This window comes from Parus major, chromosome 3 (assembly GCF_001522545.3).
Source record: "Parus major isolate Abel chromosome 3, Parus_major1.1, whole genome shotgun sequence".
Classification (NCBI taxonomy): Eukaryota; Metazoa; Chordata; class Aves; order Passeriformes; family Paridae; genus Parus; species Parus major.
The window spans coordinates 21,733,649-21,747,251 of NC_031770.1; the positions used below are offsets into that span (position 1 = coordinate 21,733,649).

General features: G+C 38.9%; 1 protein-coding gene across 2 annotated transcripts in view; it reads left to right on the forward strand.

Moving 5' to 3' along the window:
* Nucleotides 1–13,603, forward strand: part of LPGAT1 (lysophosphatidylglycerol acyltransferase 1) — a 60,505-nt gene that overhangs the window by 15,592 nt on the left and 31,310 nt on the right. For both annotated transcript variants that reach the window (XM_015621883.3, XM_033513301.1), the window contains exon 2: nt 11,380–11,498. In XM_015621883.3, coding sequence (XP_015477369.1) covers nt 11,380–11,498 — 119 coding nt within the window. The remainder of the gene's footprint in view (nt 1–11,379; nt 11,499–13,603) is intronic.

The following is a 13,603-nucleotide window of genomic DNA, read 5'->3' on the forward strand; positions in this document are numbered from 1 at the left end:
CACCTTAACAGTTGAGGCAAGTGCAGTACCTTATGAATGAGTCTTTTTGGCATCACAGGGAGTTTCACATAATGGAAAGACAAGCAGCATGTTCTAATTAGTAATGCATACCATTTCTAGTGACTCAAAAGGAAACTGTAGTAATGGTATTGTAGTTTTTCATACTGCCTCTGGGTAATTTCTGCTGTCTAGTCAGTTGATTCTGTGAAGACAGCTCAGGCTATTGCTAGGATGCAGTACTTTAACTGTGACAGAGGGTGTGCTTTCAGACTGCTCTCTTAGGGAGAAAATCCTTTCTTTAGTTTGCTTTCCCCAAATAAATCCAAAGCCCACTAAAAATTGTCACCCCATCCCTGCCCACATAGTGGGTCTGTAGTCTCTGTGACACATGGCTACAAAAATTTTGTACCAAGGATGTTTAATTTTCTCTTGTACTTAAGCTTACAAAAAAGAGTGGGGAGGTTGCAGGTTTTTAGCATGTTCTAAACATGTTTTTTAAAAGAACAAAACTCTACATTTGCTGTGCTTTAGAGACCACAACATGCCTAAAAAGTTTTTCACAGCAATTTTGAAGGTAACCTAGGTGACTTGTAGTGGTTATGCTTTTCTTGTTGGGCCAACCAGACTTGCCCAGCAGGTCTTCCAGCGTAGCATACCACAGTTCTGTAAGGATTCATCCTGGTTCAACTCGTGCTTGCTGCCCCATCATGCCATCTTCTGATAGCCCTGATTGTGCTGGCTTGCCCCTTCTAGTTTTGGGGTTTTTTTCCACCAGCATATACTGTCCCACAATGTTGCAGTGACTCTCTTCTGCTTCTCAAGTATAAGAGCAGCTTAGGTAACTATTTTAGATAAATATCTTGGATAAAGATAATAAGGAAAGTAATTGAGGCCTTCCCACTTTACATGTTGGAGTTTTTTGTTTACTTGTTATTACTCTAAGTTTCGTGTTTGAGTAGGTGTCACTAGCTATATCTGAGTGTTAAGTAGTAATTTGAATATCTTGGTGTTCAAGTAATTTAAAGTAGTTCAGTTTCAATCTCACTGCTTACATGTGTTATGTTTGTCACACAGACAAAACAGTCTTTATAGAAGAGTTCATTTTTCCATATATACCTAAAGATAAAAATATTTAAATGAAGATCTTCAGATGAAGATATCAAGACTTCCTAGTAGTGAACACAGTGGCTTATTTTGGCTAAAATGCATTGTTGCCTCAAGTTCTGCTGTTGGCCCCACTTTTTTGCCTGAGTTTGATGATCCCAGATGAATCATGCTTCTTTCTTGTTAAGATTTGAACTGTCTTTCAGAGTTACGTCTTTGCTGCAGTTCTGCAGCAGTAAGATACAAAGCTGTTACCAGTTTTCATTTGCAACATGTACTTTGTGATTGTAAAGGCTGTTCCTTCTCATGCTGCTGGATGAAGTTGTAGGTTTTGTTGTAGCTGTACACATCTGCTAAGAGAAAGTTCTGTTAACACTGTGTTTTAGCTCCTGGTGTCAGGCTGTCAGAATTTTGTTTAGGTTGGAAAAGAGTTCTGAGGCTCATACAGCTGAACTCCCCTGCTCAAAGCAAGATCAGTTTGAATAGGTTGTACAGGTTCATGTCCTGTTAGGGCCTGAACGAGCTAGCTCCAAGGATGGACATTTCACAACCTCATTGTGCAACCTGCAATACTATAGTAAAAATGTTTTGGTGGTTTGGTTGTTGGGATTGGTTGTTTTTGGGTTTTTTTTGCCTTGTGTTGAAGTGGGATAGCCTTTATTTTTTATTTGTCCCTATTACCTCTCAACCTGTCACTGGACACCGCAGGGAAGAGTCTTTACACTTCTCTCTGTGCCCCTATCAGGTACTGACACATGGGTATGATTTTTCCTTCTGAAGCCTTTTGTTCTTCAGGCTGAACAGTCCCATCTTCCTCACTCTCACCTCCTATGAAAGATGCTCTGGTCCCTTCATTATCTCAGTGGCTCTTTGTTGTGGTTTAACCCCCGAGCCCCATGCAGCTGCTGGGTCCCTCCTCTGCCAGCAGGATCCGGAAGAGAATTGAAAGTAAAAGTGAAAACCCATGGGCTGAAGCAGAGGCAGTTTAATAGTTAGTAGGGAAAGCAAAAGCTGGGCACACAAGCAAAGTAAAACAAGGAGGTGTTTCTCCACTTCCCCATGGCAGGCAGGTGTTCAGCTATCCCTGGGAAAGCAGGGCTCCATCACACAAGTGTTTGCTTGGGAAGAGAAGCACCATCATGCCAAACATCCTGCATCTTCCCTCTTCCCCCCAACTTTATATACTGAGCATGAAATCATATGGTATTTTCTGACTTGATTCCAGGAGGGAACAAATTCTCCAGCTCATGCAGCAAATGGGTATTTTTTGTAAGATAACAGTAGTTTTTAAAGGGAAAATAAAGACAGAAGGGCCATAGCACTTTTATTCCTGCTTGTCGGTGTTTGCTGAGTCAGACCCTGTTTGTCAGCTCTGTTCCTGCTTGCTTAGTGGCACAGCAGTAGTGATGGGGCAGATGAGGATGGGTAAAGTACTATAGCAACCTGCTGAGTTCAAGTTATTAAAAATACAGAGCCTCAGCCAACTGTTATTTGCTCAAATGGGTTATAAGGGTAACAATAATAGGAAGCTTTGTATTTGCAGCATATTTTCCTTACCCAGCAGTACTGGTATGTTTTTTTACCAGAGAAAACCAACACCCTTTCCTCCTCTCTTGCTCCTCTGTAGTACTTGACCTTTTGCAAAAAAGCATGCTGGAAATGTTGTTAGTGGTATTGTAGTCCAGAATTTTTGCTTTCAAAGTAACTTTTCTTTTTAATTCTAGAAAAAACAGGCTATTTTTCATAAAGCAGTCTTACAGATAAAGTTTTCTTTGAGATTAGGTTATGTTTTGCCTTGTAACAACAGTTAAATTACTTTATTAGTTTCAATATAAAGTACACTGAAAAGGACTTCTAAGATACCAGCTTAGGGTAGTCCAACATCAAATTTCCCTCTTGTTAAAAGTAGACATCAGTGTTATGTGTGAAACTGAAATTTTGACTCTTGCATTTTAAAACAATGGAAGAGTATCATATGGATCCAGTATTTAAAGTCACGTGCTTAATTGATGAGAATCCTTTTTCACTTGTAAAAATCATTCCTGTGGATAAAGAGACCAAAATACAGGGCTCACAGCTTTGTCTGAAAACAGGTCTAGTTAGGCAAATGCTGACCTCTGTGATGAGAGATAGTCTGTGGTGTTTCCATCGTCTCTTACCTTACACTTGAAACACAAAGTGCAGAGTGGTAAAAAAAAAAAAAATTGTATGTCTTGGCTGTCTCTTAAAATTTTGAAATCCATACTCTCTCTTTAAGGAGGAATAAAAGATGTCTGGACCAAAATTCCATGGGACATTTTCTTCATACAATAGGTCTTGTGGTCAATGATTGTCAAATTAGGTTTCTTTCCATTATGTAGTCTTAGTAAGCTGCAAATCTTGTATTTGCACTATGTAACAACCTCAATGAGATCCTTCTATTCAGAATCTCTTAGGTGTTTGTTTTATGAAAATATGATTATTTGCTTCTATCACTTATGGCATTACAACTTTTTGGTCATCCCCAGCGTTTAGAGGCTTTTGACCATGAAAAGGCAAAATTTCAACTTTAGCTTACATCTTTTTTTTAGTTTATGGTAGTCTTAAAGACAGTTCTGTACATTTAGTCTTTATTTCATATTGGAAATAGACATTTTTGAACGTAGGTTGACATTATTTCTTTTTACACTGCAACTGGGAATGACCAAAATGGTACAGGATGTCAGCTTTGCACATAAACTGGAGTGGTGGCAGTTAAGCTGCAGTGTATTTACTCTTGGCTCAGGTTCACCTGTCTTTTTAGAACCTTGGTGACAGTGTGCTTCTAACTAGGTAATTTTCTGTGTGCATACTTTAAAACTTGTCAGGATAATTTCAACTTTCAGGCCTGATCATTTGATTGCAGTGTTCCTTAATAACCTTTACTTGTGCTGATATTTTATTTTGAAATATTCTTTAATGGTGAGAAAAACTTTCCAGACTACCCCACTGTTTTGCTTCTCCTTGTAGGCTTCAGACAAACTATTTTTTTTCTCCTGGCCATTATAGTATCTGCAGTATGTAAGGTCTTAGAGCATTAGGATATTAGTTCTTGAATGCATTGATGTTCTTCTGGGTGGTTAATGTATTTTATGTGTCACTGGGGAGGAATGTGCTGTTCAGCTCGCTCCTTCTGCGAGTGCTCTGACTCATGAGCGTGAGGTACTTGAAAAATATTTCAGCACTCCATCTCCTTCTTCAGTCTTGCAGTTGCTTTTCTAAGAATAGAAGCAGCTAAACAGACAGCAGAGTTCCTTCTCAGCTGCTACAGTTCATTACCACTCTAGTCATGAAAGCTGACATCAATGGCAACCTTGACATCTCACAGTTCCCATTTACCTGTGTGGCTGCAAGCACTGTGACTACTAGTTCTACTCCTTGGGAGCAGGAACCACCATCTACAGCTGGGCTTCCAGTTCAGATGATCAAAACTATGAGCACCCAAGTCATGGGTGCATGTACATTTCCAGCAGTGTAATGGAAGCAGCATAAAATAACTCAGACCTCCAAAAAATGTGGAGGGTACGTCCAGTACAAGACGTGTTCCTGTAATAGTTAAGATATATTGGAGCTCTTCCTTAAATATCTTCTGTGGTCATTGCTTGTGTATTCTGACAGTATCTGTTAATTTAAAATTTTTCTCATCATATAAACTGCTTGCCTAATACAACTGCAAAATGCTGAAGCTCTTGAAATGGTATTGCCAGTACTTAAGTCAGGGAAAGAAGTTTGCTTCCTTGAAGATGAGCTAAGGTTTTGCTTTTGTTTTATTGATTCTCTTTCACATATGGGTAAAAGCAGTCCTCTCTTCAGCCACAAGTGTCATCTCTTGTGCCAGTGAATTATAGAAATCAAGTAAACTGTACCCATGAGGTCTTGAACATGTGCTCCAGGAAAATTAAGTCAGTCTGCAAAAGCAGTCATTGCTAGAGCCTGTTTCCAAAGGGAGCTGCTGTGCTTTAGGAGGAGCATGGTTCTTGGGTTGGTTAGAAAGGTGACAGAGCCAGAGCATCTCTGTTGTAGTTCTCTCCTGTTTTTAACACTCCTCACTGTTGGTTAATTGAAGTAAGAGGGTCAGTTGACTTAAGGGATAAATACTGTAACTACTAAAGTGCTCTTGTCCACAAAGCAGATGTGACTTTAAACTGTAAAAGGAAACAATGGAAGTTAAGGAGAACTGAGAACAAAAAGAAATTTGTGTTGTTTCATGAAGTGAAGCATAGAGGTGTGCAAAATAGTTGGTCACAAAAAAACAAAGCTGGTGATTGGGACATCTTAAACCCAGCCCTGGCTTAGTAACATAGATTGTAGGAATAACCTCCCTTTATTTATTTGCAGCCAGCTGCTGCTCTACTCCGAATTACCTATTTCAAGTGGTTTTTCTTCATGGAAATAAAGGGAAAAATTGTCAGTGCCATCAGTTTATCATTGTAAAATTCTGATCGAGTCACCTGTAAAGGACGCTCTTTTTGTTAGCAAAATCTGGCTTGAAATGACATGTTTAAAACCTAAAGATATGGATATTGTGATAGCCTTGAAATCAACAATACCTCTGTTAGGAAGAGTACATTCTTTAATAGAAGGAGGACAGTATGTTAAGTGAAGCCATGTTTAATGAGATATGAAATGGTATGTATGTACTTTCCCTCCTTTTCTGTGCTGTATTTTTATTCATCATCTGTACCTCTTGTCTGTTATTAAAACCAAGATACGAAATCTTCCTTGGCAGATGGAATTTTGGAAGGAATGAGTGGGATAGGAGGACCTATTTTTCTCTTTCCAGTAGTAATGTCTGAGTTCATGTTGATGTTTTTAAATGCCTTCTGACCCTAAAATGCATGCTTAATAAAAGTAAAGGACTAACTGTATGATAATTAGCTCAGTCCATTGTTTGTTTTCCTTTTTTTTTACTGTAGAGAACCAATTCCCAGAGATAAATACCTTAACTTTTTTGTGAAGGGTAAAAAACATCTAAGTAGTATTTAACCTCTGGCATCACTTCTGGGATTTGGTAATGCTAGCTATCGAAGAATCCTGTCTATTAAGGAGAGACAAATTAATTGAACAACTGTACATAGTCACTCCAGTTGAAACACGCTTTGACAAGTCATTTGTGAATAACAGTAAAGCAGGATTGTAACTTGCCAGATATAAATGCTTGAGTAAGACGGGAAATGTTTAAAACCTAGAAACCTGGTTGTCAGGCATTAGTCACTGCTGAACACCTAACAATAACATTCTTTCTGCTGGATAGCAGGGTGGCTTTTGAGGAAAGCTGTTCCTCAGTAATGCTGTTTATTTGTTGCTTAAGGTTTCCAAGCGATCAACAAAAGGTAGTTCTGTTCATTTCTAAGAGTTGCCAGTCTGCAGCTTCTTGGAACAAGTTGTCATGAAGTCTTGTGACATGGATACAAGTCATCAGAAAGAAAACAACCAAAGGATGGATCTGAAAAGGCAGGGTCCTGTAGCTGAGGAGGAGCTGTGCACCAGCAGCACAGTTTGGGAGCTGACCTGCTGGAAAGCAGCTCTGCTGAGAATGACTTGGAGGTCCTTCTGGACAACAGGCTGTCCTTGAACAGCAGTGCCCTTGTGCCAAGAAGGCCAAAGCTGTCCTGGGATGCATTAGAAGGAGCATTGACAACAGGTAATCCTGCCCCTCAGCTCTGTTCTAGTGAGGCCACATCTGCAGTGCCCTGTACAGTTCTGGGCTCCTCAGTACCAGAGAAAAAAGGAGCTGCTGGAGCTGGTCCAGTGGACTTCTACAAAGATGATGCAGGGACTGGAGCATCTCTCTTAGGAGGAAAAGATGAGAGAGATGACTGAGAGGGGACCTCATCAATCTACTTAGGTATCTGAAGGGAGGTGTTAGAGGATGGACCAGGCTCTTCTCAGTGGTGCCAGGCAGTAGGACAAGAACAATGTGCAGAGACTGATGCACTGGAAGTTCCACCTGAACATGAGGAAGAGCTTCTTTACTGTACAGTGACCAAGCACTGGAAGAGGCTGTCCAGAGAGATTGTGGGGTCTCCCTCACTGGAGATGCTCAAGGACTGTCTGGGCACAATCCTGTGCTGTGTGCTCTGGGATGACTCTGCTTGAGCAGAGAGGTTGGACTGCATGAGCCACTGTGGTGCCTTACAACCTTACCCATTCTGTGATTCTGTGGAAAGTTCTACAGTGACTTCTAAACTTCTCCCCGTTTTTAGAGAAAGTTGTGAATATTGTGTGGACTCAAGTCCAATAGCAAATAAAGTGGATATCCAAATCAATTACATGTTTGCATCTACTGTAATTTTTAGGTGATTTGTGTTTCAATAGTTGTGATTAGAATGCTTAAGGTCACTTCCCTGATCTTGCCATAAAATGTCAGTCTTTTAAACTCAGTACCTTTTGAAATAATAAGTTAGATGTAAGTTGTCATGAGGCTGAGGACATCTGTGCCAATTCTCAGGGCACACACTGTAACTACTGACTATTACAAGGAAGAGATGCTGAAAATTTCAGAGCATTTTTTAAGTTTTAAATACAGTATGCAAAATGAAGTTGTTCATATTAATGTCTGGGCAGTTGCACAGATCAGTAGACTGCCATTCTTCCAGGTATATTCAAAACTATAAAATAAATCTACTGAATTTTTTGTTAGGTTAGTAGTCCTTTGCTCAGCATAGTGACATACTGTAATTGAAGTGCTTGAATATTTATTCATAGCAGCACTTGCATGCAGACAATTACATTAAGGACATGATTACAAAGTAGCTAAGTGTCTCAATAGCTACTAATAGTTCAGTAAAAATATGAGAAAAATTCTATTACTTTTGTTCCCTTCTTTAAGTTATATAAGGATTGGATCATAAAAATCTAAATCTGCAGCTCATTAGATGAAATACTTTCTTGATGTTCTACATCTTGGACTTCTTTTTATGAGAGAAGGATAAATATTTCTGTTTTGGGGCTCATGTAATTGCAAGGAAAATTGTCTTCATCCTTTTGCTCACAACCTGAAGTCACATGAAGTCTCTCTTACAGCTACTACAGTCATATCTGTATTGCCACATTAAAATTATTTCCTGCTCTTTCCTCCCTTTACGTTATTTTGCTATGTTCAACTGCATTTGCAGAAGTCTGATTGTTGTCAGGCTGTAGACACAGAACTACTGTCTTTAAAAAAATGTGCTCTGGCACAGAAAGCTGTGGAGTGAAGTTTGCTGGATCTTGGGCCCCCAAGTGACAAATATTTGTCTTTGAGCTGTTTTTTGTCTTCTTAGAGTAGAGCAAAGCAGTGTTGTTGGTTCTGCTGCCATGCAGCTGGGGTTTTGATTTCCATGTTTCCAACTGCAGCGGAGACCTGTAATAGTGCAAGTATTTCTTAAAGCAAAAGGTTCTCCTTTGTGTGCAGAGGAAATTGATGATAAGCATTTATTCCCCACACTGAATTTAAAGGGACACCATGGACTTAAAATGCTATAGACTTAAGGTTTGGGTTTTTTCTCCTTTAAAAAACTGTAGTAATGACAGTGGTTTTTCTGCACGCTTTGGTGGTTTGCTGTTCTCTCTTCAATCCAGAGATGCTCTGTGAAGGACTTGCACAAGGTGATTCTCTTCTCCTTGATAATCAGGTCAATCAATTGACCATAAAGCATTATTAAGCACAAGAGACAGCCTGATTGCCTGAGGAGGAATGATAGAGGGAGAAGAAGCTAGAGGAGGGCCAGGATGCACTGGGATTTAATAACCCACTACCTGTCAGCTGAGTGGCAGAAGTTGAGCTGTTATCCTGGCTGGTTGATAGGTAAAATGAGTGAGTAAATCAGTTGAAGAATTAAATCAAACTTCATTTTTCTTCACCTTGCATTTGGAGTGGGATCACATAGCCCACCTTTTTCTTACTTAACAGCTGAATCCTGTTAGTGCATTGTGAGCTGTTTGTTTTATACCCTCTTGTATTTAACAACAGTAGGTAAAACAGGTAGCAAGAGAAGTTTTTTTTCACCATATGTCTTTTACTGGGCCTATCTGTAAGTTTCAAAGTCAGACATTAGTCTTCACCTGGTATGTTAAAAGTGTACATTTTTAGTAGCAAATTAAGCTTCATAAATTCTCCTCTTTAATTGTTTTCAATTGTATGCTGCTTCTCATTGCTTATATTTTTCAGTTATGACATTTATTTTAATCCATTGTAAGGTTAGATCTCTGAATCATTTTTGAAGAGCTTCATTTTAAACTGTTCCACAGTTTTAGATTGCTGTGTTCCTGGGAAAGATCTGTAATAAAGGAATGCATTTATTTTCTCTGAGTGATCTAGAAATAAGATCGTTTTGTTTGGAAACAATTAGCTACTTGTGAGAAACATGATTTTGTAGATACTTGATATATTTAGTACTTAATTTTTATTACTTTTAGAAAGCCACAGTTCAGTAAGACTACTGTATATTGGCTGCTTGATAGAAACACTGACATAATAATTTCCAAGTCGGTATGTGGTTGATTAGTTTCCCTTTAAAGCAATTCTCATTTCATCTTGGTTTCTTGCTCTGTGGGATACTGCCATACTGAGATATGTGAAATACTTGATAAGGAAGGTGTGCAGTCAGCTATGACTGCCACAGCCAAGCATTTTCCAGCTTTCATGGCATTAGAGAGGACATCACAGGGAATTTGCACATAGTGAGGAGGAGTAATAAAGGGGCTTTTCCAAGTTCGTGGTGAAAAAAATAAGGAAAGGTTTGTGCTTAGCTTTTCCAGGGAAAGAAGAGGAGGTTGAACATTATGGAATGAGTTGTCCTCTTCACCTTCTAGCAAAGAGACCTTCAACCTCTATTCTGATTTTGTCTACTTGTGACCAAATAAAGCATTTTATTTTTTTTATTTTGTGTTCAAGTCTCAATTCAGTACTAATTTTGGAGCTGTTAGAAGGTAATAAAGTGGCAATTTTCAGAAGTGTGGTGCTAATTGATTTCTTCAAGGACAGGGAAGCTATGCATGGATTATTGCTTCTTGTGATCAGTGTGTAGCCTATTACCTTTGCATCAGTTAAACCATCTATTAAAAGGCAGATAGTAAAGTAATTGGCCTGTGCTGAGAGTTTTTTGCTGCCTGAAGAACTTCTAACAGTACAAAAGAGTCAGTAGTGCAGGTGAAATCTCTCCTTCGTTGTCAGAACTGAAAACATTAGCCAGTAGGAACCACTTAAGGTATGTAAGAAACAGAAAAAATTATAGCCTACATGCACAGGCAGTGCATCTTATTTTTCTTTTGGAACTTCATAGAGCTCCTCTGCCTGTTTATCCTTTCCCTCTACCCTGAACTGCAGTGTCCATCCCTCTCATGGAAGAAAGACAGACTCTACTCACTTGTCTCTTTGCCCCAATAGCAGCATTAGACATATTGTGGTCTTAGTTTACAGCACACATTTCCTAGTTTCCCATCCTGTGCTCTTTGAGAGGCAGTCTTCTCTTTCTCCACTTAGTTACTTCATGATGATGGAACTATCAATTTTAACCCCTCTTCCTAATCTCAGCATGGTTTTGATAGTCCATGTAAGTGTTGGATGCTGAACATCTGTATCTTCCTTCTGACATCATTCTTGCCCCTGGAGCATCTGGTCTCTGGTCTACAAAATATGAACTAATAGGTTATGTCATCTGAGCAGCATTTTCTGAACCCACTTCCTTGCCTATAGCTAACTCACTTGGATTTGAATGAATGACTTTGTTTAACATAGCATTTTAAACCTAATGATCCAAATACAGATTTTTTTGTTTTGCTTTTACTGGAGTAGAATAATAATAGTGAGTGTAGAAACAAAAAAAAAACTTGCTAAATTTAAAAAAAAACAAACAAGCCCAGCCAGCAAAACCCACTGTTGGCAATATAATTTTCTTTTTAATCTAATGAGGTGAGATGAGATAGATGAATACGAAAGCTGGGTCAAAAAGCTTATGTAATTTTCAGACCCTAAATGTAGAATGGTGTAATGACACAAAAAGATCAATCTCTATGCACATGTTCTGGTAGAGTATTTTTGTTCTGTTTTTATTCTGTGCATGCAATTTCAAAGCTGGAGTACCCTCTGCTTGAAAAAATGGTCTTGCTAATATTCCTGCGTTATGCTATGTGCCAATTTAAATTGACATGTAGCATGTAGGCTTCTTTATGATTATAGTCTGGGTGTGGGGTCATTTTGTTTTCTTCTGTTGACAGAAAAATTTCTGTGTGCTCATTGTTAATTTACCTTTTTTTTTCTTTTTTTTTTAATAGTAGTGGAATGGGGTGATGATGTTAAAGCAGTGTCAGAAGATGAAGCCATGGTGCTGGTGAACCACCAAGCGACGGGTGACGTCTGCACTCTGATGATGTGCCTTCAGGATAAAGGCACGGTAGGCTGCATCCGGGGCAGGGGGTGGCTGCTGTGTGTGCTGTATTCCCTCAGGACTGCTTGCATCCCTCTGCTGCCCTAAGGGCTCACTTTGAGGAGTTAACCCACCAGATCATCTCAGGGGGGAGCTTTTGGTTTGAATTTGGTCCAGTGTGGCAGCCAGTAGCTTGGAGCAGGTACAGACCCTGAATGTTGTCTTTGGAGAAGGTCAGATGTGAGCTGAGTCACTGTGCATCCAGTCAAGGTTAAGGCAGAGGGAAGCAGATCTCCTAGGAGGTAGTCATGTACTTGACTTTCTCCTCTCACCTCATGCCCCTGTGCAACTCAAGACAAATTTGCTCAGACCAGCACAGGTCTAGCTTCTTGGTTATGACTTTATTCCAGTGTGGAAAGTTAGAGCAAGCTGTGTATGGGATTTTGGTAGGAGTGGGGGCATGCCAAAGTTAAGATACCTAGCTAAGGTCAAAATTGTTTGAGCTCTTATTTCACAATCCCTTAAGCGTTTCTTGGTGAGAAGTGTAACTAATATTGATTGTTTCATGCATTACTGTTCAGAAAATTAATATCTAAGGAGTGGAAACCAGAGTATAGGATCTGAACAGGAGATCAAATTTATGTACAAATCAGGAAGAAGGGCATGTGTGCGTGATTAGGATGGGAGTCATACCTGTCAAGCTGAAAAAAATGCATCAGCTGTGTTTGTCTTAGTGTTGTCTTCTTTCTTGAAGTGTCTTAGTGTTGATTCCTTCATCATACCCTGAAGAAACAAGAAAACAAGAACTGTTTTTTGTTGCATCTGCACAATTTGTAACTGGCACTGTTTTTCTTAGTGCAAATTAATATAGTTACAGGTACACTTACTTTTATCAGTGATTTACCATGTTTTAGAAATTTTTCCAGATCTTGCTTATGAGAGCAAAGCTGATTAAAAAAAAAAAAAGCAAAAAAAACCCTTTTATACAACACAACCTCACAAAGTATGAAAATGGTGCTCAAGATGGAGCAGAGACTTTTCTTTCTTTCTTTCTACTCTAGTCTAGAGCAGGCTGTCTTAAAAGTACTTTTGATTGCTTTTATTTATTTCGGAATTAAGGGAATTTGTTATATATGGTATTCTGTGCTGTACCCAGATGAGTAGAATGACAGAAGAAACTCTAATTCCCTTCATTGAAATTGTACATAGGACAATCTTGTGGTAAAGATAAGACTGTCAGGGTGTAGTCATGTGGATATGTATGGCATATAATCTTGACCACTAGTTTATAGATAAAAGTCTAAGTCATGCTTGTCCCATTTGACCCCATAGCTTAAATATTTCAGCCAAGACAGAGTAAGTTTTAGTGAATGTAGGAGGTGCTAAAAATGGAGGGAGGCACTGAGATCACAAATAATCTTCATCATGGAATTTATTAACTTCACATGTTTTCAGAAAATCCCCAACATCAGGATTTTTTCCCTTAAGTAGTTGCAGTCATTGCTCTTGGAATGTACATATCCAGAGCTTAGTATGGCTTTGATGTTTTTAGCTAATAAAGAAATAAAACACTATGAGCTTCAATATGTGCTTAAAATACAGCAAGAGTAGTACAAGTGGCTGAAAATAATGAGAAAGATCAGGATAGTTTATCTTTGCTAGAACTTGCTGGATCAGGTGCTTTTAAATAGCATGCTTCATATTTCTGTAGAGAATTGTCTTTGTGTGACTGTGAAAGTACTGGAGGAAAAGAAACCTTCCTGTCCAGAAATAATCATTATACAGTGTGAAAATGCTTAAATTAGTCAGCTTTCCTTAAATTCAGTTTAAACTTAACATGGAGTCCTTCACAAGCTTGAAACTCCTCCTGCAGCCAGATTGTAGTTTTCAAGAATTCTTTTTTGTTCAGGAGGGTTAAGCTTATGCCAGTCCACAATTTCTTTTGCTTGCTTTTGCCAACCAATACAGACTAAAAACAGATGTAAACTGCAAGCACTTACACTTCAATGCTGTTTTTTAAAAAAAAAAAAAGTTCACTTAAGAATCAGAAGTGTTCAATTTAAGGTTCTGGATTTTTCTATGTAGTGAGGCAAACTCATGAGACAGTCTTGCAACTTGACAGTGTCCCAAGG